Source organism: Mugil cephalus, chromosome 9 (assembly GCF_022458985.1).
Source record: "Mugil cephalus isolate CIBA_MC_2020 chromosome 9, CIBA_Mcephalus_1.1, whole genome shotgun sequence".
In the NCBI taxonomy this organism is placed as follows: Eukaryota; Metazoa; Chordata; class Actinopteri; order Mugiliformes; family Mugilidae; genus Mugil; species Mugil cephalus.
Window position 1 is genome coordinate 4,029,500 of NC_061778.1, and position 26,381 is coordinate 4,055,880.

General features: G+C 42.0%; 2 protein-coding genes across 4 annotated transcripts; one reads left to right on the forward strand and one right to left on the reverse strand.

Annotated features, from left to right (window-relative positions):
• On the forward strand, window positions 1-13,512 carry rasgrp4 (RAS guanyl releasing protein 4). Of its 2 annotated transcripts, none has more exons than XM_047593381.1 (17): window positions 1-610; window positions 5,183-5,358; window positions 5,971-6,082; window positions 6,296-6,358; window positions 6,474-6,605; window positions 6,771-6,912; window positions 7,768-7,941; window positions 8,038-8,154; window positions 8,534-8,809; window positions 8,890-8,970; window positions 9,215-9,319; window positions 9,448-9,557; window positions 9,703-9,853; window positions 9,944-9,980; window positions 10,358-10,477; window positions 10,575-10,777; window positions 12,242-13,512. In XM_047593381.1, exons 1-17 carry the CDS (start codon window positions 594-596, stop codon window positions 12,350-12,352), a joined length of 2,127 nt encoding a protein of 708 aa, XP_047449337.1. In that variant the 5' UTR covers window positions 1-593; the 3' UTR covers window positions 12,353-13,512. The 2 variants fall into 2 exon arrangements, with proteins under 2 accessions (XP_047449337.1, XP_047449336.1); XM_047593380.1 differs by having other exon boundaries at window positions 3-610; window positions 10,358-10,489.
• hnrnpul1 (heterogeneous nuclear ribonucleoprotein U-like 1) lies at window positions 13,219-26,248 on the reverse strand. 2 transcript variants are annotated; one of them, XM_047593379.1, is made up of 16 exons: window positions 26,132-26,248; window positions 25,371-25,659; window positions 24,181-24,516; window positions 23,512-23,725; window positions 23,339-23,412; window positions 22,458-22,597; window positions 22,155-22,254; window positions 21,952-22,064; window positions 21,510-21,776; window positions 20,248-20,370; window positions 20,026-20,154; window positions 17,595-17,763; window positions 16,488-16,751; window positions 15,559-15,707; window positions 15,280-15,468; window positions 13,219-14,149 (listed from the first exon to the last, which is right to left on the reverse strand). In XM_047593379.1, the coding sequence occupies exons 2-16, from the start codon at window positions 25,600-25,602 to the stop codon at window positions 14,033-14,035; spliced, it is 2,616 nt and encodes an 871-aa protein (XP_047449335.1). In that variant the 5' UTR covers window positions 25,603-25,659; window positions 26,132-26,248; the 3' UTR covers window positions 13,219-14,032. The 2 variants fall into 2 exon arrangements, with proteins under 2 accessions (XP_047449335.1, XP_047449333.1); XM_047593377.1 differs by having other exon boundaries at window positions 15,280-15,471.
• Between the last annotated feature and the right edge of the window lie 133 nt (window positions 26,249-26,381).

A 26,381-nucleotide genomic window follows, 5' to 3' on the forward strand; every position in this document is an offset into this window, starting at 1 on the left:
CTGTCCCTCTCCCCTCCCCCTTGCGCACTCGCACACATACACACACGCACTCTGAAACTGGTGTGAGTTCCCCTATCTAACAGAGCCAGTTCCTCCATTTAAGATGCTGACTTGTTTATGTTGAAGGGACACAACTTTTGCCAGCTCTAGACTACTTCTACTCCGAGGCTCGTTTTCGAGGGCGGTTTTTGTCTCTTCGCGTCTGGTCCGCTGCAGGAAACGGGGGAGCATGAAGACTACTCTGTTGCTGATCTGTGGTTGATGGTGTCTTCGGGTACCAGAGGGAGGTTAACAGACGCGCACGGAGAGGAGTTTGACGGGCAGGGTTCGAGGCGTAGTCTGTGAGTGGTAGGTGAGAAGCCCTCACCAGCACCACCAGCAGCAGCAGCAGCAGCAGCAGCAGCAGCTCCTCTCCGTCCTGTGCCCGCTCTCGCTGCCCAGGGCACATAAACACACAGAGGACACAGAGGAGGAGAAGGAGGAGGAGGAGGTGGAGGAGGAGCAGGGTCAACCATGGAGCTGTAGGGACACGCTCAGATGCCCGTGTGGATCACCAGTGGAGGAGGAGTGCTGCTGAGGAGAAGAACTCTGCAATGAACAAGACCAAAAGGTAATTAAAACCTAAGAAACAAAAAAAAAAAAAACAAAAAGGAAAGAGAGCGTTAAAACTGAGAGTCTGCTGCTGTCGGACCCACCTGCAGTTCAGTTTCATAGCAAGCGTAACTCTGCGTATGTGTCAGCAGCAAGTGCTTCGTGTGCAGCACTGATGTGTGAACCTTGAGGTTATATCTTAGATGCAGTGTGGTTTGTGCAAAGGCTCTTGACAAGTCGGAGAGAAACAAGGGCACTCGGTTTTATCGGTTTGATTTTCTGCTTGTGCCGTGCGCGCTCACTGTGCAGGCAGGCAGTGGAGTTTGCTTCAAGCGAAAGGCTGCAGCTAATGACTTTGACCTGCATATCAGTGGAGAATATCAACTTCTCAAATTATTTGTGTGTACTGCACACAAATGAGCCCGAAACATTCAACAGTTGTGCGCGCGCCCGCTGCACGCTACCTGCTCACCTTTTCTGTGGAAAAGTGTTTTTTTGTTTTTTTGTTATTGTTGTTGTTGTTTGTTTCAGCGAGGCTCCATTTTCAAGCCAGCTCAACATTTTTATTTTTTGATCTTAGATACTGCCGAAGAGCTACATGTTTTGCCTCTCGTGTTTTTAGTGGTACTTTTTTTTTGCCGCGGTAGTTGTGACCACACGTCTTATCTGATTGCCTGGAACGAAAGGGCTGTGCATTGAATGTTAAAGTAGTCAGACGTGTGTTCTGAAGAATTTAGCTACCTGGGTTCAACAGAGTCTGGTGGGACGTAAAAAAAAAAGCCCCAAATTAGGTTTTTATCAAATGGGCCTGTGCAGGTCGAATTTGGCTTTTTACGTACAAATTCCTAAGAGGTTTAAGGACGTGTGCTGTGCTTATCATAATGGTTGATACAGTGGTTTTTACGGTGGATACTAATACGTGAATGGATGCATCCTGGTAATGTGGAGGGAACAAGAAACGCAGGTTGTGAGAGGGGAGCGCAAGGGAAAAAGAGCAGCGCACAAACAAGGCCTTCAAAGGGCCTGGGGTTCAATTAATCAATTAAGGGAAGAAAGAGAGGAATTTGCATAACCCCCCCACCAGTGGGGGAGCGACAGAGAGAGAAAGGGGAGGTGGGGGTGAGGTGGGGGCGACGGGGGGGTGGGCTCGATCTGTAGCCAGGAGCCCTGACACGGATGGGAAAGGCAGTGAGAGGGCGATTTCCAGAGAAAAAAAAAAGGGAGAAGCTGTTTCTTGAATGGCTTCAATAGAACATGGGTGAAGGAAGAGGAAGAAAGTGGGTGAAGGAAGAGTCGGGTAGGAAGAGGAGGTGTGGAAGGTCTTCCTAAAGGACTACCAGGCTCGTGAAGATCCAACATTTTTAGCGCTTTTCTACCATAGAACTTGCGTTCCCACGGATCGGCTGTTAAATATAGACTGTCTGACTCTCTGGAAAAGATGAATGCAAATGGCCAAACACTAACTCCAATTGTGTTAATATTTGCATGGGAGTCCACCACACACACAATGTCTCTATTTACCAACAGCGCTCGGCCTCTAAAAGGTAGTTGTGCTCATTGCACACGAAAAAAAAAAAAAAACGATGTCTGGCCACTGGCTATGTGTGTTACCTGCTCAGCACTCAGGGGGGAAATTCCCTGACAAACATCATGACATCAACAACATTTCCCCATCAGCGTTTCTGTTTGTAGCCGAGACCGTGTCTCCTCATATTGTGCAACCGCTTTGACGGCAGGTGGATTCGCTCTGAGTTGAACAGAGAGGTGACAAGTTGTAAAGGGCACTAAGATAAGAACGGCAGTAGTTACAAGTCGGACGACGTAGTGGCTAAACGTACAAGAACCTGATTTCATTTAACGTTATTTTATTTTTACCTTGTGAAAGACAAAAATGTAAAAGTTACATATGAACATATTGTTTATTACACATTTTACAGGACAAAAAAAAACTGAAAATTTAAAAATCTGTATTTGTTCTAGCCTGATTGGACACACATATAAGTGATAATTAACATTGTTTAACGTAAAAAAAAATAAATTATTGATAATATTTGTCTGGAGTGTTGAAAGCTACTTATACTCAAACTCTGAGTGAGTCAAAATATCTGTTTCACAGTTAAACACACATTGTCAAAACTAAAACATTCTTGACGTGGTTTAACCCCCTGAGACCCGGCGTCCTCATGTGGGGACGTTAGATTTTAGGTTTGCAGCAGCTTCATTTAGACCTGTTGTCCCCCTGTAAGGAGACACTTTTGTCTGCCACGTACTCGTTTATTTACGCTTATGAACTTTAAGAAGTTTGATGTGACATGAAGCACACGTTTGAGGACGTTGGGATTTCATCATTTCTAATTCTGCTTTCGCGTTAAAAACAGTTTTATATTTGGGTTCGCACTGGGGACTCAAAGTGTAATATACAGTGGAAATAATTCCTGTAAACACATTTTTTTATTTATTTTTATCATAGTTTCATATTTTTTAGGTCCTGCTAACACCAAATACCTAAAGATCTTAATCTTAATCCCGTGGCCCAAAATTAGACTTACTACTGTACCAGTGTCAAGTGTCTGTAAAGCGACATGCAAACTAAAGCATGTTATGAGTAATTATTGAACATGTAACTGAGGCAGTGATTGTGTCTTTCTCGTACTAAAGTGTGCACGACGCAATAAAATAGTGTATCCACGCAATAAAATAGCTCTCGGTGGAACATGCTGTGTTGTTGAGTGTTTTGAATTCAGCAGCCAGACGGTGTAATGAGGCGAAGAAGAGGAGGAGGAGGAGGAGGAGGAAAAGGCGGAGAGACAGGGTTTTTGTTGCTCAGCAGGTTTTTCCAAACCGGCAAACCTGGAGCCATAGTACCAGGATGCAGATTGATGGGGTCATCACTAACGTCCCCCCCTCATCTTCTGAATCCAGGCATGTCTGGATGGAACAGCACGTACACGCAGCTCGTGGTATAAATAGATCAGTGAATGTCACCACCCCCGTATGCCTGTGTGAAATTGCCCATCCATAAATGTCCTCTCATTTGTGGTACGTTACGAAATATTTTTATATATATATATATATATAAGGCGAAGGGTTGATTCATGCATTTAATTCTGCACGTATGCAACGCCTGTTTTGAGAGTGTGAGGGGGGGCCGGCGAAACGCAGGTTAAGAGAAGGGGATGTAGGTCTGGTCATTCAGGGAACTTGTCACTAGTTCTCTGAACTCGCGCTGTTTCCTGGTAATGTCACTACATTAGCTGCAGTATAGAGACCGACACAGCTTCATATCACCACACAGAACTCGCCGCTGTTGCAGAAGCATGCGGACAAAAATGAGGACAGAAAGTTTTACCACCTTTTTTACGTTAAAGACGTTCAACAGTCGTTTAGTGACGTTTAGAAAGTTGTTTTCGTTTAATTATTATTTTTATTTACATAAATTAAAGATTCAAAACTTTTATATTTTTTGCAAAAACTGAAGTCGGTTAAAATGTGAAAGGAATAAAAGAATCAGTTACTGGTTATTGTGAAACAGTCATTGCTCAACTGAGCCCCCGATCTGAAGAGGAAGCATAAATCTGATCATGAAACAAAAAAAAAACACACAACTCTTTTGTGTTTAAGCGTCTTTGAAAAAGCCCTTAAAGGAGTAACTAGAGAGCAACTTGACACCAAAAAAGTGTCACTCCCTCATCTTCACTGGTTAAATTATTTTTTTTTCTTTTCATCAGTTCGGCTTCGTTGCGAGGTGTGACCTAAGCTGTCTCTACGCCACGCCACTTCCATAATTCTCTTCAGCCTAACCACCACCACCGCCGCTGAAGAGCCAAATAAATAAGCAGCGTTTCCCATTAACACCGTTCTACCTCGACGCTGCCACACCGTCACACAGAGAGAGTCTATCACGTCTATACAATTTTTCCTTCCTTTTAGAAACCAGAAGAAGCAAATCTATTTCGTTTCAACAGAACAAAGGAAACGAACAAAGAATTGCAGTGACTTACTCTATTTTTACCCTGACGGCATCCATGTGTGATGTAATATTGTACTTTTTCAGCTTTGTCAGATTCTCGGGGGATGCGGTAGTTACCTGTAGAGCAGAGGTGTTGCTGACGTTTTTTAAAAAAAGTACACATGCAGGCGTTATAGTTAGACAGTTAACTAACAGTGTAGTTCTCTGTGTTTCAAAAGAGGAAAGTGTGTCGCTGAGTGTGATCAAAAGTAAAACTATAAGCAGAATAAGTATAGTGGGTCAACAAAGACACCCCCTCCAATCAGCACCCCGGCTGACATATGTAAGCTATCTGAGCTCTTTGCCTTTATCTTCCTGTTTAATAGCTTCAAGTGGGGAAACACACAAAGCTGTTCAGTTGTTTGAAGTTATTCTGCCTGTGCATGATGTCTCATACAGCTGCAGAGCTGTAGCGCGACTTATCAGATGTGGGGAGCTGCATTTCCTCAGATGCTGACCCGCAGTATCTCACCACACTCTGCTCTACTTATTTCTAGGCTACCTATGCTCTGTATCTGTCTGACTGACTGACTGACTGACTGTCTCTATTCCGCCTGTCGCTGTCTCTGTCTCGCTCTTAAGGAAGTCCAATGTGGAGAGTCCGGGTGTGATGAAGAGCAAGAAGCTGGTGCAGCGGAGGAGGAACACATGTCCCAGTCCTCAGGACATCAGCCGGGCCCTGCAGAGCCCCAGCTCGGCCCCCAGCGCCAGCGCCGCCAGCCTGGATGAGCTCATACAGCGCTGCCTGAACTGCTTCGGTCAGCCTCCGTCCCTTCACGTTTGCATGCGTTTCCATGTGTCTTTACTCTGTATCACAACAAGGTTATATAATTAAGGGATGAGGGAGAGTGGAGGGGGGATCCAGGGTGAGAGAAACTGACAGGGAGGGAGGGAGGGGAGACAAAAGGCCGTCTCATACAATCAAGCTTTGTTCCTTTGGGCTCCAGAAGCCAGCCAGCCATTCCCATGCAGAGTTAAACTACAAATCTCTCCTTCTCTTCCCCCCCCCCCCGAATTCAGCTTCTCTTTTGGTGGCCTCAATACATTGTTTTTGTTTTTTTTGCAAAGATTTTGGTGAAATTTCCACCTCCAGGCTCCACTCAGACTATAAAACAAAAAACATACAGAACCTGTCCAGAAATAGGTTTTGTGGTTATGCGTATATTCAAACTATTTTTGTGGGTTTTGCGTAGGTTGGTCGGAGTTTATTTTGGAAGGTGAACAAAATTAACCCAGAGCTAAACCTAAAAATAACTAATCTCAAGTCAAAACCTGACCCCACGCTGCTGCCAGTAGCCTTTGTTTTGTTTTGCTTTCAATCACACTAATCCTCCTTATGCGGCCCGCGCCGCTTGTGTTTGCGCTCGCAGATTCGGAGGGTAAGCTGTCCAGCCCCAGAGGGTCCCAGCTGGTCCACATGACCCTGATGATGCACAGCTGGGTTGTGCCGTCTCAGATGTTCGCCCAGAAACTTCTCACTCTATATCCTGTCACTGTCCACCACTCCGTCCGCGTATTACTACTCCTCCGGTCCCGCCGGCGCACGGCCCCCCCAATCACATGTTAATAATCAGATCAGGAAACAGCCGTGTCTTTGTTTTCGCGCTCCTTGTTTCTGCAGATCAGAATTGAACTGTGTGTTTGGTATAACATTTGCACAGTGCGGTTAGACCCTTGACTCTTTCCCCCCCTCACATATAAGGATTGCCCCTCGGAGAAGAGAGAGCCCAAGCGGACGCAGATCTGCCACCTCGTCAGGTGAGTGAGGACGCCGGGCGAGAACAGGGCGCCTTGTGCGACGTGCGTCAGAAACTGGTTATCCTGCTCTGTTTGCGAGTAGTAAACATGTTTTCTGTCTCTTCTCCGTGGCAAGGCGGTGGATCAGCCAGTTCCCGGCGGTGTTCGAGGTGGACCCCCTCCTCGAGCAGACCATGGGGGACCTGTGGGCGCTGGTCCAATCAGACGGAAAGGAAACGCACTCGCAGCTCATTGACAGCTCCTGCTTGTGAGTCTTGTTTTCATTAGATTCACCTTCACGCTCCGAGGGAACGTTTGGCTTATTTGGCCAAACGGGTCTTTCTATAAATAGAAGATATAGTTTTTTCTCCAAATAGATACGTAGAAAAACTATTCCTATTTCTGTCTCGCCGCCTGGCCTTTCTTTTCCTAGAAGCCCTCATGCGAACATATCCCAGGCGCCCTCGCCCTCCGTGAAGAAGAGGAAGGTGTCGCTGATCTTCGACCACATGGAGCCGCACGAGATGGCCGAGCATCTCAGCTACCTGGAGTTCAAGAACTTCTGTAACGTTTCGGTGAGTTTGGTGAACAGCCCCGTCACTCTGCTTCACGCCACAAACATTTAATCGCGGCTACAACAACGAGTCTCCTAAATCTTTCTTTAAATTTTCCGACGCAAATTTAAATTCCTTTAAATACACATTGATCCAACGTATTTCATAAATGGAGACACTTCACTCATTCGTAGTGCGACACACTAGCCGAGACCTGTCAATCTAAGCCTCTTTTACGCAGTAGGCCCCGCCCCTATCGCTGCTGAGCCAATCAGGAGGCTGCATATCACACGCTGACTCTGTCAGGTTCCCCCCAATTTGGCCGAGATTAAATCCCAGAGCCACGCAGCAATATTAGCAGAAGAGAAGCTACTTATTTTATTATTTGAATAGGTTATATATCGAATGCAACATTTCTAATAATGATGTATATTTACAAATAGCACTAGTTTAATATAGAGCACATATAGAAGGTGGGGGGGTCCCTACTTCATCTCACCATCAGTTTTTGGGTCCTTGGCTTGAAAAACATTAAAGACCTGTGTCCTAAAAACTTCACCTGAGAGCAAAGAGGAAACTTTTCAGATGTTTTCGCTGCTTTTTTGAGTTAAATTCACTGATGAACAGTAAAAATTGCACGGCTACGTCAGTAAAATTGAATTCCAGACGTGTGTGAAAGTATTAATGAGAGTTTAAGAGGCCAGTGTAGTAGTATTGTGTTACTTCCTAGCGTTCCAGATGTACTAAGTCTTATTAATTTATAGAGAAGTCATGGTATATTGTTTCTCTTTGAGTCAAAAAGCTGTTATGCAAACTCTATTTAGTTGGTGAGCAGGTTTGCTTACATCTCTTTTTTTTTTTTTTGCGATTGGTTAGTTCATGGACTACCGGAGCTACGTGGTGCGCGGCTCGGTGAGGGACAACCCTGCTCTGGAGCGGTCGGTCATGATGTGTAACGGCGTCTCCCAGTGGGTCCAGCTGATGATCCTCAGCAGACTCACGGCCCATCAGAGAGCGCAGGTCTTCACCAAGTTCATCCACGTGGCTCAGGTAAACTGAGAGAGGATCCACATATGAAGATATAAAACAGGGCAAAAATAAATAAATAAATAGTTAGGACTTAGGACTCTGATCTTTCCTCTGCAGAAACTTCGAGCTCTGCAAAACTTTAACACGCTAATGGCAGTAACCGGAGGCCTCTGTCACAGCTCCATCTCACGCCTCAAAGACACTTCTAACCTGCTGCCTCCTGACATCACTAAGGTAATTTAAATATCATGCGTAACCATGACTCAGCGTTTATTGCCACCTCACCACAAAACAGTATGATAAATATGAATTCGGACGTTTCTTTTCTTTCGCCTTTTATTATGTGTTCATCCGTTAACCGCAAATGCTTGGTTAAAAGTATCTGTTCAGACCTCAGAAATCTATTTACGTCTTTACGTGTTGCACAAGACATGTGGAATATTTCCATTTGATGACCTAGTAACGAAATTTCCCGATAGAGAAAGTAGGTCTGAAACTACTGGAGTATTTCTCTCTGTGTTACTGTCACGTACTGCGGCTCATAGGCAAGTGCAGCAGAAACTTTTGTCAGATATCTTTATTTGATCACCGTGTCTTGATCTTTATCTTTCAGGCCCTGAGTGAAATGACAGAATTGCTCTCCTCACGCAGCAACTTCAGCAACTACCGGCGGGTCTACAACGAGTGCACCGGATTCAAAATTCCCATCCTGGGGGTCCACCTGAAGGACCTGATCTCGCTGAACGAGGCCCTGCCGGACTACATCGACGAGGAAAAGATCAACCTGAGCAAGCTGCAGCACCTGTACAGCAACATCAACGACCTGCTGGCCATCCACAGCTGCACGCCGCCCTTCGAGGCCAACAAAGACCTCCTGCATCTGCTCACGGTACGACACAGAAACGGCGTCGATTTTCAGGAATTGAGATCAAAGGGCACATCTTAAATTGAGTTCTCCCGCTCCTTCAGCTCTCTCTAGATTTATACTACACCGAGGATGAGATATATGAACTCTCATACACAAAGGAACCCAAGAACCCCAAGATCCAGGTCAGTAAAGCCGGACGGAGCCCTATCTAATGCCATCAGGCTTTTCACAAGAGGAGGGACAGTTGTGTACTCTCTGTGGGTGTAACATCTTCTCCAAAACAAAAGCACAGACGCAGTGCTGAAAATCATCAAAGTCAGCCACATCAAAGCGCTGTACGTTAGGGAAGTGTGTTATGTGGTGGGTGTGCTCTTTCTTGTTTCTCACAGTCCTCCGTGTCTCATCACTGCATGTGTCGGTCCACAGCCTGTAGCTCCGGTTAAATCTCCGGTGGTGGCAGAGTGGGGGTCAGGGGTCACCCCCAGGATCGACCCCGACACCATCTCCAAGCACGTCAAACAGATGGTGGATGTGAGTACGGGACCCCTACTACTACGAACTCCTCGTCTTTCACTTCCTTATTACTCGGCAAACCTAAAGCAGAACTAGCGAGCTGCTCCTTGAAAGTGAATATCCGTTTACTTTATCGCCCCCTGCAGTCCATAATGAAGAACTACGACCAGAACCAAGATGGCTACATTTTACTGGAAGAATTTGAAAAAATAGCAGCCAACTTCCCGTTCTCTTTCTGCACACAAGAGACTGATAGGTGAGGAAGCTGCAACACACACACACACACATACACACACACAAACACAAAAGCCCTATGACATACATGCAAATCAGAGGAACGTTAAAGGAAAACTTCATCTTATTTTCACGTGTTTTCCACGGCGGAAACTTTTTGTGCACAGAGAGGGACAAATCAGCCGTGAAGAAATCACCTCTTACTTCATGAGGGGAATGTCTGTATGTGCCAAGCTGGGCTACAGCTTCAATGACGCACACAACTTCCATGAAACCACATACAAGCGACCGACGTTCTGTGACACATGCGGAGGCTTTGTGAGTATCGTTTTGTACCGTCTCTGGTTTTTTATATCAACAAGCTCAAACAAACTATAATATGACATATATATGTCTGCCCTCTTGTAGCTGTGGGGAGTAATCAAACAGGGCTACCACTGTAAAGGTAAGCTCATAAAGACAAAGATTAAACTCTGAGATTACAATCTATGCCATTTATTTATCCATCGAGAATCATCAGCTTGATCAGAAAAGAAATCAATAAAAAGAATTTAGTGGAAATAACTTTTTTTTTAAACTCCATGTGGCCTCTTTCACTGCTGATGGTTTTGTTTTTGAGACATTTCAGCTTCCGTGAAGGTATCGGTAATTTGGTTTGTGGGCTCAAAGCAATTTAAAAATTACATCTAAAGACTCAAAAGCAGGATGCTGCTGCAGAAACATTGTCCCTACTGCTACTCTGGATGATCCACCAATTTCATGTGCTTTGAGCGAACTGAACCCTTTAAGTGTTAAATTCTCAACATTTTCTCCGTCTCTCAGACTGTGGGATAAACTGTCACAGACACTGTAGAGATCTGGTGGGGATGGAGTGCTTGAAGAAACACAAAAACACGACTGGGTCCTGTCCGTGCACCCCGGCCCCCGACTCAAAAACCAAGGGTAACAGCTGGAGTGCGTAGCGTCCCGATTCACCTTGCACTTCTACCTCCAAAATAACCGAACTCAGCTCACGGATGTCTCACGTTCCCTCTGTCAGGCTCGGAAGAGGACACCTTCGTTTTCCCCCAAAGCAACGAGACGGAACACAATAAGGGCTCATCGGTTTGGAAAATCAACAGCAGCGACCCGACGCTGTCGGACCGATCCACTCAGACGGACCCCGGAGTGTGGATGCCGGAGAGGAAAGACAAAAGAGGAAACCACCTCAACTCTGTCGTCCACACGTCTCCAAGTAGAAAGGTCAGAAGCAGCGATGAGATGATCGACGCCACTGATTTCCTTCCCGAGCCGATACTGGCTGTTATCAATCCGATTGCCGATACTTTGAGTAATGTGCAGGTCTTCAACAGGGGGTCCGTTCCCCCTAGTGGGCCTGTGGCGGTACTGCAAGGGGGGGGTCGCAAAATCTTTGGTTGATTAGACATTTTTTATATATTTTTAAATTTAAATACACATTAACATGAATCCAACATATTTTAGTAAAGGGATAAGCAAAATGATGATAATAATAGTGTATATTTATAAATAGCACTCGGTCGATATAGAAAGTATATGGAATATAGACCAAAAAAAAAAAATCTGTATTTCATATCATAGCTTCATAAAGATTACAAGACATCAGAATTATTTATTTATTTATTTTAAACTTGGATCATATTTACTATGTAGCCAAACTAATACCATAAAATATAGGTCTTCAACAGGGGGTCCGTGACCCCTGGGGGGGCCGTGCAGGTACTAATCTTTGGTTGATTACACATTTTTATGTATTTTTTTAATTTAATATTTTCCCCACAATTTTCTAACTTTAGAATTAAATACACATTAACATGAATCCAACATATTTTAGAAAAGGAATAAATGGAGGCAGAAGACGTTATCTATCAGTCGGCACCGAGTTTAATATAGAACACATTCCTAAAAGTAAAATAGTAATAAGTAAAATAAATTATTTTTTAAGAACTACTATAAAATGAAAACTGTTTTCTCCTCTTCTGTCCTTCTCCTCATAAAAGCCTCGTATTCTTTGTTGTAGTTTAACCTGAGGTTTGTTGTGTTGCCACAACTCAATAGTTTAGTTACTTTTCTACATCACCCCCAATCACAGAAGTCTCAGTGTGGATACCTGGTATCAGTGTGGGTCAAACAAGAGGACACGAGGTCTTGACTTTGTCTTTTTTTTTATCCTACTTTCATGTCACAAATGCTTCACGCTGAATCTCAGCACATCTCTCCCACGCAATAAGCTTCCAGCGGTTAGATCAAATCAATAAACTAAAATTAAACCAAGACATATGTTCCTTTCTCGTAATATTACAACATATATTATATTTAACAGTGTCTTTCATGACACACAAGTTCACTGTACGTCATGTAAATGAGTATTAAAACGTATAATCGCAGCTTTGTCAGTTTGTCCTTCCGGAAATTAAAATTTTTCTGCCACCAAAGGCTCTTTCTTTTGCTTTTATTTACAGTTTCTTTAGGCACAAAAGAAGTGGCTGGAATTTTGTTTTGGCTCATTAAATAATGAAAGAATTACATAAGACGAATTCAGAGGCAACACAAAGGGTTTCGTGTAACTCATAACGACGGTTACAGTAACTTCAGTGTTTCTAGGGACCGAGTTGAGTTTTTCTGCTTTTTAAAAAGTGCTGCGTTGTTTTAATTTTTATTTTATTTTTATTTTTTCCCCCCCCCCAGGTCAACACTCTGCCGCATAGAAACCGTGGCTGCTCCATGCCGGTTTCCTTCTTACAGGAGAAGATGGAGGAGCTGCACCTGTACAAAGACAAAAGCCGAGAGCCGGACTGAACGCTCTCGAGTCAAGTCATCCACACGGACAATACAGACACCACCGAGCCTCAGACGGAGAAGACGTCTGACTGGTGTTGAACTGATGACAATTACTGGTCATTCACTTTAAAAAAAAAAACAAAAAAACAACAAAAAAAAAACAGTAATTTTAAATGGACTCCTTCGTGTTTTTCGAGTACGGCCGTGACATGTTTGTAATAAAATGTTTGTCTGTCTTATTAGTTTGGCTGTGAGGCTTCAGACATGGTCTTTCCTACTGTAATTTATGAACACCTTGTTTTGTTTTTGGAACATGTGCCTTTGGGTTTCTGGTGCTAAGATCCCACACAACCTCTGTTCAAACATGTTCATCACACACATTAAAAAAACGCAGGGTAGGAAATTAACACTACACTCAACGGTATTTGGGTTAATTGTTAACTTAAGATGCATGAAAAAATGAAATTACTGGATTTAATTTCACTGCTACCGCATATATACATACATTCGGTTGATAATATATCCAGGAAATGTTATTTAATGTTTATTCTTTTGTGTGAACAGATTAACAAAAATACATCATCCAGTTTGGGTTTTTTTTTAGAGCACTGGAAGGAGCTGAAAGCCTGAAAATATTGATTTCCTGCCCTGACGACATGCTTGACTTTAAAAAGTTCACTCGAGATCCACTGGAACAAAAAACATATGGTCCCAAATCGGAACATTAATTATAGCTGAAAGCTTACGTGTTTTCGTCCTTTGTCCATGGTTTCAATTTTGTTGGAAAAAGAAAAGAAAAAAAAAAAAAAAAAAATACAGCAACATTGAATCATCATCAGTATGTGTTGTGTTTACTTGTAGAAAATAAGGATCACATTTACATCTACAGGCGTATACAACTGTGTTTATTGTATAAAGACAAGAAGACAGCTGGTCAAAGTCAGATTTTGCATTTGCAGGTAGAAAAAAATGGGATTTGACAGAACAGGCGTTTTAACTATTGGACTCAATGAACAGCAATCACAAAAAAGGGGTGGAAAAAAAAAAACCTGAATATACAACTACACAACAAGAGTGGCAAAATATTCTTCTTGGAGATTAACGCTTTACTACTGTACTACCGTATCAACACCTATAAAAAAAAAAAGAAAATGCTTTGATGCAGTAACTAAAATGGGCTCACTCGGTAACTAAAACGTAAGACAGAAGAAGAAAAGGGTCATGAAGGTAAAAAGCATGCATTTTTGTTCTCGGTTAAGCTTCTCAAAGCAAGCAAGATTATTCAGGTTTTTCTGTACTTTTCCTGTCATTTATTTTTTTTTAATTATTTCTCACACTATGCGTCCTAGAAATATACAATTACCTCTTTAATCTGTAGGAAATGTGGAGTTCAACAGACGTCCACACTCGATGCATAATCAATAACATTCATTAAATGTCTACCACCTCACGGTCACTGCTTGGAGTAAGACTTAATTTAGTAAAAATAATGAAAAGACATCAATCTGTATACAATGTGTGTGTGTGTACAATGATTAATGGAAAAAAAAAAAAAAAAATGAAGGCTACTGTGTTGAACTAGACAGAGAATGTTACGCTTGGTGGCTTTTCAATGTGGGACTGTACAAAAATCACTTTGCTGCAGAGGTCAGAGGTGTTCAGGAGACAGGTGGATGCAGGTACACCATCAGGGCGGAGCTACTGGGAACCAGAAGAGGAGCCTTGGCTGCCCTGTCCAGGGTAGCTGCCGTACTGGCTGTAATACTGGTTCCACTGGTTCTGGTTCTGGTAGTACTGCTGCCACTGCTGAGCATACTGCAAGGGGGGAAAAAAACATATAAAAACATCATATAAGGTTTCAACAAGTCAAATCTAAGACGTTTTTAAGACCATAATGAACTAGCGTTACTGTACGGCAACAGCTAATAATGTTGAGGATAATATTCAGCTCACAGGCTGAGCAGTTAGCCTGTTAGCTCGTTAGTAGCTTACAGAGCAGCTAGCCTGTTAGCTCGTTAGTAGCTTACAGAGCAGCTAGCCTGTTAGCTCGTTAGTAACTTACTGAGCAGCTAGCCGGTTAGTTCGTTAGTAGCTTACTGAGCAGTTAGCTTGTTAGCAGCTTACTGAGAAGTTAGCCTGTTAGCTTCTTAGTAACTTACTGAGCAGCTAGCGTGTTAGCTCGTTAGAAACTTACTGAGCAGTTAGCCTGTTAGCTCAGTAGTAACTCACTGAGCAGTTAGCCTGTTAGCTTGTTAGTAAGTTACCGAGCAGTTAGCCTGTTAGCTCGTTAGTAACTTACTGAATAGTTACCCTGTTAACTCGTTAGTGACATACTGAGCAGTTGGCCTGTTAGTTTGTTAGTAAGTTACTGAGCAGTTAGCCTGTTAGCTCGTTAGTGACATACTGAGCAGTTAGCCTGTTAGCTCGTTAGTAACTTACTCGTTAATAAGTGTTGTATTAGCACAACTTGGCCAAAGAAAACTAAAGTGAGGCTGCGGGGTTTCGTCAACTTTTCCCGCTGCTATGCTCCGTGCTAACACACCGCGGCACACGTGCACAGCGGCATACTAGCTATATGTACTAGCTAGCTGGTTCTGCTCGACCAGGTACGTTTTGTAGTTAAGTGTAAGCGTCAAAAATCTAAACATTTAAAAGCAAGACTGAAGTTTATACATTTGTTTTAAATAAAGGTAACGTCAATACATTTTTAAGACCTTTCAAAATCGTATTTAAGACATTTTATGAGATTTAGAAGAGAATTTTAGACATTGTAAGGCCTTAAATTCAAATTATTGGATTATTAAAGTAGCTTACAAGATACTGACTAGTTACTTGATGTACTAAGAAAGAAATTCAATGCTGTCTGCCCTTGTGTCTTTTTAAAATCAACATACATGGTCCTTTACAGCGTACGTTAATGATATTCAAACATGCTCTTCCAGTACCTGCTGATATTGCTGGTTGTAGCTCTGTTGCTGCTGCTGCGGCTGTTGCTGGTGGTGGTTGTACGTCTGTCCAGTGGTGGGTGTCTGGCTGTAGCTCTGGCTGTATCCAGGGTACTGACTGTAGTTGCTGTAGTAATTTGGGTTGTAGCTGCCCTGGTTGTAGCCCTGATTGTAGCTCTGGCTGTAGCCCTGCTAGTGAAGGAATACAAATTCAATTTACTGGTCCAGTATTTATCATTTAAAAATATTATACACGATGATTTCATAAGTGGTACATACCTGGTTGTAGCCTCCCTTGTTGTAGGGCGCTGGGCGGTTGTAGCTTCCTCCTGTTTGCTGGGTGCGGTTATATCCACTACGTGCATCAGAGCCTCCATCGCGGTAGCTGCTGCCCCAACGGTTCTGGTTGTAGCTGCCACGATTGTAGCCTGCAAAATAAAATGGGATAACAGGATAAATATACCAAATAAACACCCTATAATTTTAAAAGTATAGAGCACTGACGTCACTGCTGCCCGGGGCCACGCCCCCTTTAGTGTGAAATGTATCAAAATACAAGAGGCCATTTTACGGTTTGTTTACAATGTGACGGTTTTTTTTTTAGGGGGCGGGGCTTAGCTGGAGGCAAAACATCTCAAACACTGTAGCTTGTAAACGGCGGTTAGCATATTTCAACGGCCTGTTTTGGTACAAATGGACAAGGAAAACACATATTTTAGAGAATATAGTAATACACTGAGTATTATTTTAAAAAAAGCTGACTCTGACTGGGACTATATTCACGTAACTACGGCAAAACACTGACAAACTTATCTGACAGCCCTCGAGAACGTCACTTAAGAAGTAACTTAAGGTATGAGTTCATCAAACAACAAAAAAAACAGCATAAATTAATATTACCTGACACTAAATGTGAACCACAACACCGGGTTTCTGTGCCTGGATTCCAGTTTTCTATCTGAAAAATTCTACCTCTGACTGCTATTCAAATCTATTGACTAAGTCAATCGCAAAACAACTCTTTGCCTTTTTTAAAATTAATTTAAAATTGAGACCCTGTTGACGTCTATGGTTCAAACTAACGCTGCTAATCTCCATGTTGAACTGTTGCCACTGAGCGACCGCAACCATGGAGACTTCGCCAGCCGAGTAGTCGCGTGCATACCCTCAATTATTATTATTATTATCTGATTAATGCATCATTATACCTCCTCTGTATCCACCACCGCCATCTGCACTGCGGTTCTGGTAGCCGCCACGTGCCCCGTCGCGGTTGTCGTACCGCTGGAAGCTGCCGCTGCCGCGGCCGCGGAAACCGCCCTGCCTGTTGTCGAAGCGTTTCTCGGGCGGCGGGCCGGCCTTGCGGCCCTCCTCGTTGTACTGCTTCAGCAGCTTTTCAGCCTCGTCGCGCTGCAGCTCAACGAAGGTCACTCCCTCCAGGAAGTCGCAAGCCTCCGGGAGAGTAAAGTTGGCTTTTGGAGAGTTGACAACAAGAGTTGACCACAGGTGGAGAAGAAAAACAGCCCATCCAGCAAGAGATGGACGGAGAGGGCAGAGAGAGAAGGGGGTCGGGGGGGGGTTGGGGAGGGGGGGGGAGTCGTAGTGAAGACCAGAGCAGCCACACCACCGGAAGACAAAACGAAAAAACAATTACTATTATACAAGGGCAGCGTCAATCAGAGAAACTAAGAGCAGATAATGAAAGCAGATGGCAGGGTAAAGGGAACAAACGTCACCTCCAGGGGGATTATGGAGGGAACATTTGTTTAAAGCAGACACAGGGAGGAGGGAGGAGACTTCAGTAGGTGGGGAGGGGGGGGGGGACAAAAAGGGGGACAACTAAAAAGGTTGGTGAGAAGAGGAAACAGCACTGCAAACCAAGGACGACTTATGTAATGGTGTTACAAATTAATTTCCAACAACTTGAGCATGTGACTGCTTGTAAGTGCCATTTGGAAACATCCCTTCATGGAAGCAAGTTGCGTAATAATTAGCGGTAATGGCCGTAGCCGGGGCGCCCAAGTCTCAGTTTGCAGTGCATTAGAAGTGAGCTGAATGGCAAGTGGCAAATAGAGGTCAAAAATAATCAAATTCATGTGGACTGTTTTTTTTTTTTTTTTTTTTTTTGTAATAATAATAATAATAATAAAAAAAACGAAAACAAAAAAACAAAGTCCAGGTCTGATATCTGGCCAAAGGGCTATGATGGGGGGGGGAGAGGGGGAGGGGCATCTTCCAAGTTTGATTTTTAGAGACAACACATAGAAAAAGTAAAAAGTAGATCTGGTGTTTTGTTGTTTCCACAGCGTTCCTACCTTTCATTTCTAATACAGCATGATCGGGCACATCCTTCCCCTGCTCATTGGTTTGCTTTAATGTTCGTTCTTTTAAATCCTCGTCCGTGGGACAAATTACAATAGCCTTGCGTTGAAAACCTTCAAAAGGACGCATTTTTCGTCTCCTTGCTGATCCATATACATTTGTCTAGCAATGGTGACAAGAAAGAAGTAGAAGCTTGTTTGTTATTGTTTACTTGTAATGGCTTTCCACTGGGAGGAAGCTGGAACCCTGCAATAATGAAGTGAGAGAGGTTTGGCTTGGGTTGTCAAGTCTACGTTTTTACTCAGGTACTAGTGGCCTCTCATCACTCCACAGACTTACCTCCAGAGTCTGTGCATCCGCGAAACCCAAGAGAGAGACTGCTGGTAAATGTTAAATACGAACAGAGGGACCCCACAAGTATTTTAAAGTGACCGTACTGTCCTACCGAATTACTTATTAATACGCACAAGATCAATGTTCTAGGATAAAATTACATCAAGTCATGATTCTTGTAAATACGTTTTAAAACCCGGCTTTAAATCACTCACATGGTTTTTTGGTAATAACGCAATTTTGGTAAATGTTGATTCACTACTGCACTATTGCATGCATGTATATATATATATATATATATATACATATGCAACATTTGTGAAGAAAATATACAATCAAAGGACAGATACGTGGTAAAAATATTATTAATAGCTGGAAAAAAAAAATGTGGAAAGGAGGAAAACCCTCCCTTCCCTTTTGTACAGGATCAATGGATACAGATTGTAGACGATATCTACACAATGGAAAAGATAACGCACACTGCGTAAAACTACAGGAAGCTGAATTTAAAGAAAAACGGATGAAATGCACATTTCACTAAACATATAACTCCCGCATGTTCATTTGTTCTTGTACATTGTTTTTTTTTGTTATTGTAGCATATATGTAAACTAAACTGAATTAAATAGTGTTTTATAGCGGACACCTGATGATCCTACGACATATTTCCAAACTGTATTACATTTAGCTTTCAGCATCTTAGCAAAAACATACAATCAATAAAAATAAATCAAAATGTTATTGGTCACAAATAAATATCAGATCATTTCTATTGTTTATATGGAAAAAAACAAATAAATATGAATATTCTACATCTTTTCCGTGTAATACGTGAATTCAGCACCGCAGTTTTTTGCCCATAATATAAAATAACATCAACAATTTACATTCTCGTTTACATTTTTTATAAGATTCCATCTATATGCAACGATGTGAAACGTGCAACTCTAGTTGCATCACTACTGTCACACGTCAACTCAACCATGCTGTGAATTAATTCGATCCGGTGTATTGTTAGAACTACTTAGGTTCCTCGACGCATGCGTACAGACAAAAACGAATTACTAAATTCTGCTTTAAGAACTGACAAAGTGTTTCCTAACAAACTCTTTTCCACTCAACTTACGAATACATTCTGCATCATTGCATGTCAGAGATACACAACTGTCCCTACACGCAGCTTTAAAACATTCTCACTGACTAAACAGAAGCTTTTACGAGTAACTTGTTCACTTTAACATCTTAAAAACGTGCACCGAGAGTAAAATAATCATAAATAAATGTAACTTTTCATGATAATAAACCGCTACGAAGCGAACATATACTTTCTTTTTGACACACAACGTTTCACGCATGCTTGAATAGAAGCGACCTGGTTAATGTGATGGGTCCCCCCCACACTTACCTCAACTTACCTCATCTTAATACGAGCTCTAGTCCCGTTCCAGACAACGACAGACAGATATAACCTACCTGCGAATACTCACAGTGTCCATAGAAAAGCCCGTCCTCCATTAGACCCACCTACCTTTTTTTTTTATTATTATTCACATATGCTGAACACAAGGACCTGAAAATCTAAAAGCTGTTAGTCAGTACTTACCTTTGGGGGTCAATAAATAAAATAAAAAAAAAAACACACTCAAAAGTTCCATGTATCTCACTTAAAAATAGCTTTTAAAAAGCCATGAACTCTGTCTTATTAAATTAGCAACAGAAGGTGTTTTTCTTACTCACCAGTCAGAGCTTACTTGTTTCTCAACATCTTTACATAGTCATGGTTTACTTGTACATTGTTGAAATTCACAAGACAAACAATACTGTATTATGACAAGAAATATAGCAAGCGCAAATATACCGAGGGATGAAAACATAACATGTTCTGTCACTTATGAGAGCCATTAATCATTTTTCTTTTAACAATGCACGACAAGCAAGTGACAAGAGGGTGATCAAAGCTTCTTCTACTCTATAATACACAGAGAACCCCCTGAAAGATAAATAAATATTCCATTAGAGAGAGAGTGATCATCAGGGCACATTGACTGACTGTGGTGAGTATCAGGAGCAGTGCAGGTGGAGGGGCAGTACCTGATCCAGGATGTAGTTGCGTCTCTTGCGGGCGGCGATCTCGATCAGCCTGTTCAGACACTGGGTGGCCTGTTGTATCAGAACGTCCCAACGCCCCGAGTAGTTCCTCTGGCGGCGCAGACCCATCACCTGCATGGATGAACGTGGTGTTAAAAAGCGTGTTCGTGTAGATGTTTAGGAACGGTGGAGAAAGCGGAGAGATGAAAAAAAAGAAAAACCAACCTTCATCTTGTCCATGATGGCGTTTGTTCCCAGGATGTTGTACTTCTTCTCAGGGTTCGTCTCAGCGTGTTTTATGGCCCAGGTGGTTTTTCCACAGGCAGGAAGGCCAACCATCATCAGTATCTGGAACAATTCAACAAATAATCTGAATTAACTCTGCATTAAAAGAGTCGTATATTAGAGAGAGTCTGGCCAACTAGAGAATGGACCGTCTGAGCTGGTTTCATTCATATTCACCCATAGATTTTATACAGGAAAAATAAAGTCATACCAACATTAATGTGAAACTTAATCTCAAAAACGCCCAACACCACTTTACAAATGAATGAAGTTTGAAGTTAACCTAGCCTTATGCTAGCCTTATGCTAACTAGTTATCTAGACTGAAGGCTCAGAAAAATAGCAGCTAGCGTCATATATACTGTGAAACTCATGTGTTCATGTAATTTATGTCCATGTAGATAGATAAATTTCATTTTGTCTCAGTTACTACCAAGTTACTACGGCTAACATGCTATGATATAATGATAATACTAAATAACAGTAAGACTACCTTGATTTTCTGAGTATTTATATATTTTTTTTGAGTAATTTCAAACTTGTAATGGCGATGGATGAACACGGAGACTGAGGAGAAGGTAAACACAGCTCCATGACTGATGGCTCGTTTAAGATATTTAAAGTAATTTAAGTGAGGGCCTTTTACATACTGACAGATGTTGGCAATAACATTTATAGGCCCATTAATGGTGAAAATAAGACATTTATTTCAACATAACACATCCGCCCCATAGAGTTACACTGTACAATCTTCCCTCCGATGTAGCAAACATGGCGCCCATGGTTTGATGCAGCCCATACATTTCCCCTATGCACCTGCAAGCTGAAAAATACTTGTACTCTACTTATGTTTCCTGTTTATTTTGTATGAATAAGAGCGTTAAATATTGCTCGAGTTCGAGAAATCTTTATGTTTTTGTTTAAATTGTAACTTGAAACATTTGTTTTTATTGTGTCATTTTTATCATGTGGAGGGAGATAAAAACAGTATCAGCTCCAAATATCAGCCTTAAAAAATCCATATCGGTCGATCTCTAATACTTATTACTAAATTCGCTGTTTCTTTTCTGGTGATAAATGTCCAAATATTAATGTTTATATTGTAAATCAGTTTTATATTCACTGTAATATACTTTTTTCTTCCATTCACAATTAATTGTTTGAAAAGCATCATCAACTTTCAAATTTTCAGCTGTGTCCTACCTCGCATTCAGATTTGCTGGCGGGTCCTTTGGTGCCTCTGATCTTGTGCTCCATGTCGAGATTGTGGATGTACGTGAATCCCTCTGGCGGGGGGAAGTACGGCTCCTGCTTCTGCCCAAAGTTGAACTCAACGGCACAATTCTTGACCAGGACGTGAGGGAACAGGGCGCGACCTGCCAGCTCCTCCTTGGTCGTCCGGAAAGCCACACCCAAGTTCACTCCGTTCTTAGAATAGCCCATTTCCACCTCGTCACCGCTGTCGAAGTCCTAAAATTATAGTCGCGCGAGAGAAAAATAACACAATTTTGCTTATAAATAGATTAAATGCAGTAAAATTTGTACTTGATATAACAACAAAATGACTCCATCCAATGATTAATAAAAAGTTGTCCTTATATGATGCTATTAAAAAAATAAAAGAGTAAATGTCGGGATAACTTACAATGTAGCAGCCGATGACGTCGTTCTCACCAAACTTCTCACCAAAGTCTGCAAACTTGCAGTCAGCGGATTTCTTTCCTGTTCCTCCGTATCCAAAAGAAAAAGGCTCCTCACCTAAAAACACGACGGAGGTAAATGCACCGATGACTAAAAAGGAAAAGATTCGTGCATCATCTTGATTGTCGGGCCGGATGCTGCTCTTACCGAGCTGAGTGCTGCAGTGATTCAGGGACCATCCGATTCTGACCACATGGGGGTCGGGCTCACTGCTGGGGAGGTGCTTCACTGGGATTTCTTCATTGATCTGCAGGACGAGAAGAAAACGAGGTCAAAAACGAGTGTTTAGTCATAGTACAATTTCCTAAACTGTGTGAAATAAACATATTAAGAAGTAGCTCACAACTCGATCATAAGAAGTATTAAATATTTTCTGATTCATTCCTGTGAGGTCTAACATGTTATGACCTACATATTTTTTTTTTTTAAAACAAATTCTCTGTATATTACCTTCATCTCGTAGCACACGCGGCCCTGGGTGACCCCGTGTGTCGCTCGTGCTCCAGCCCACAGGTAAGCGAAGCCTTCGATGGTCAGTGGATAACCGCTGTAGCGGTCCCGGGACACTTTGAAGTGCAAATCGCAGTTATCTGAAAAGAAGACAATTTTAATATATAAATATATATATATATATTTGCCTGCATATCATGTCTTTTTCTTGTCTTAATTGTCTGCTGCCAGACTATCTGTTCCCCACACTTATGCAAAAGCACCTCAGGGCACCTTAAAAGGCGCTATAGAAGTTCAAATTATTCGTCTTGTATCTGTACTTCCACGTATTATTTCTCCGGTTTTAACATTCATAAACTCTTCAATATAATTTACCATCCTTCAATATCCGCTACACCTGAAATTGTTATTCATTCATTAGATATTAGAAAAGGAATTTGATGTTAGTTTATATCACGGGTCAAACTATTGCATTTACATCCCATCTCATCGCACAATACACACAAACAACACTGCATCTGAACTGTTCCCAGTTTCCTGTGGTACACGACAAGATTGTCCTTTGTCGCCTGTGATATTTACAATTGTTTTTGTGTCACGCTTCACATGTCGTGTCTTTTTACGTCCTTTTAAGTTATTATAAAAATGTTCCCGGAATACTTGTAATTTCATTTCCAGGTCAAACTAAAATTATATGTATATAATAACTTTGGGTTGTAGCTGCAAACAGTCGTGAAAATGTTTCTCCTATGATACATATATATAATATCTGAACTGGAACTTCATGAACCGACGGTTCACAATCAAAAAGTCTCCAGTTGAGACAGATGTTCTTTAAATTTATAACTACATTTGTCTCAAGTCTTCATTTTCTTACTCACATGTGTCAATCGTGATAAGAGTGTCATCAATGTTCTCCTCCTCATCTTCAGCAGGAGGTTGTGGTGTTCGGGATCTGCACGTTATCAGAAGAATGTTAGGTTAAAAACCCGTGCAGCCACTTTCACAGAAACATTCATTTCGCTCAGTCACACATTTTTTCTAATCGTCTTACCTTTTTTCCTCGCGGTGCTCGTAGTAGCCGTAGCTCCTGCTCTCCTCGTACGGTCTCTTGCGGCCATAGTGTCCACCCCTGTCAGCTTCCACTTTAACCTGTGGAGTCTGTTCTGAAGCGTCCTGCTCGCCCTGCTCTTCTTTCTCTTTAGGTTCTTCTTGTCTGTCTTCAGCGGCCTCCGTCTCCTCTTCTAGTTTGACTTCCACTTTGACTTCTGAAACAACACATCAACAAAAACAACGTGTCACAATGGGAACTGCGAACAAGGCACTGTCGTGTTTACAGGTTCTAGGACAAAATAAATCTGGAAAAACGAATGAATGTGCAGACAGACCATATAAACTTTATCAAATTTATGTTTAAAGTGCTGCACGCAACTGCAGACTGCACATCAAAGTCAAATTGCTCTATGACATAACAGTGCTAACCACTGAGTAACTGTGCCGACCTCAAATTTAGATAAGCACTAGTAAAACAACATCCCCGCCACAGTTTGTGAGGTGACCTACCTTCAGGTCGTAAACACTATCAAAAAGGAATTGACACGCATGCAAAAAGCCAGGGTCTTTTTGGGTATGTGTCAATTCCTCTTTATTCTCAACACAAAAACATTATGTCTGCGACACTTTTCAAGACAACTATTTAGCTGATAAACAGTTAAAAAATTACCTTGTTTATTCTCAGCGGCCTCCTCCTCCTCCTCTCTCGGTTCAGGCTTGGAATCTTCTTCGGACATCATGTCGGACTTCTGTATATCTACATCGGCTGTGAAGTCGGGCATGCTGTGACCCGAGTCTGAAGCTGGCTGACTTTCATAAGGTTCGCCTTCTGCTTCCTCTTCTTCATAGTAGCCACCCGAATCTCTACCCTCGTCCTCTTCTTCTTCTTCGTCTTCTTCTTCTTGTTGTTGAGGTGCTTCGGCTTCGCCATCATCTTCTCCTTCTCCGTCTCCATCCCCATCTCCACTTCCATCGCCCTCACCATCACCATAGTCTTCAGTTGCCTCTGCACACGAAAAAAGGGGAAATTCAAAACTATGAGTTCACGTCTTATAACGGCAAATTATAATTCAATTTACAAACTATATTGGACAATAGACTCTATAGTTTATATGTCACAAACCACGTAATTACATTTCATATAAGACTATTTATTTATTTATTATTGGAGTTATAAACAATTACAACTAAAATTTTACTTGAAAAGAACATATAAATCTTGTCTACAAAAGATCAATGAAAATATTTGGTGTTTTGTGAAAAGTTTATACCTTTTTTCTCCCATCTAAAAATATATATAACAGTTTGAATTTTCCTTATCTCAATTATTCCAATATTGTCTACCTGTCCTTCCTTCTTTTCTTAACTACTCATCACACAATAGAAATGCTTTTTCTCACAGAAGCGCTTCGTTTAACTGTAGATAAACAGAACGCAGAATCCACGCTTCAAATATCTGAAATACAAACGTAATCTGCTCGTTTCTCTACAGAAGAAATTCTCTCCATATTTCATCACATCGATAGTACATCCAAACACCAACATTTAATCCCCTTTAAAGGTCCCAAACTTTGGACATTTGTCATTAAAGTCTCACTCTTTGTTACCAGCCTTTAAAGTCGAGCTTAAAAAGTTTCTCATTATGTCCTGAGATCTGACTTTCACTTTTACATTCCAATTTGCTGCTTGTTATTATAACTCTTTTCATGTTTTTAAATTTTATATCTCAGAACTGTATTGTTTTGAGTGTTGTTATCATTAGATTTCTTTGTTTTTCCCATTAATGTTCATTTTTGTTGTGTTTCCCTCGCAAAAACCATTCATTGTTTGTGTTTCCAAAACTAAACTCTAGTGTCCCACCTTGTTGTTCTTGACCATCATCTCCATCTTCATTGTCTTCGGCGTCCTGGTAGTCTTGGTCGCATTCGTCCTCCTGCTCGCCTTGCTCCGAGGCATCAGCCTGCGATTCAGCCTCCAAAGCTGCCTTCAGCCTCTCCACCAAGTCCGCCTTCAGGCCTCTGGTGTCCAGGCCACGGCGCTGGAGCTCCTCCTTTAGCTCGTTCACTTTCAGTTTTTTCACGTCGACACTCATTGTGTGTGTGTGTGTGTCTGATTGCTTGTTTGCCTGAAGTTTGTTTGTGTTGGTTTGCTGACAAAAACACAGGGCAGAGAGGACAGTCAGATGCAGCCAGCAAACACTGTGTGTAACTTTCAAATCGATACGTATTGCGCGGCACTCCGTTTCGCTAAGCTAACGGGCGCTGCACAGATAATGCACAATTGCACCTCGCAATACTACATATTTGCACATATTATTAACACAGGCTTATTATGACCCTCCGTCGAACTGCTTGCAATACAAAACTTTAACCTGGATACATGTGTGTTTATTATTCGCCTTCAGCCTTTCGATACTTGGCTAAAGCTAGCAACCGTTTTAGCTTAGCGTTAGCTCTCAGTTCACAACCGATGTATGGTAAATAATATAAACTCAAAGAATATGCAAGCCGCATGCCTCACTTTGGGTTTTTAATTTGAGTTTAACCCTAACTTGCATTGTGTGTAGCACTTAAAGTGTAGCAATAAAGTAATATATGGCTAAAAATAAGGTTGAGGCCTACCTTCTTTTACGCGAGTTGGCGGGTGAGTCGTGGTGGATGATTGAGAGCCGCTACTGCCCCCTAGCGCCACACAACAGACCGAAACCTAAACCCGGAAGTGAGCCAAACCACTACACACATAGACACGGATTTATTTTTTATCTGTTACAAACGATTCAACGAAAACTTTGACGCTCACTGAACAATATTTCGCCGAAAAATACATAGTTGTAATGCTAAGTGGTGTTCTTAAAGCAGAATGTGTGGGAAA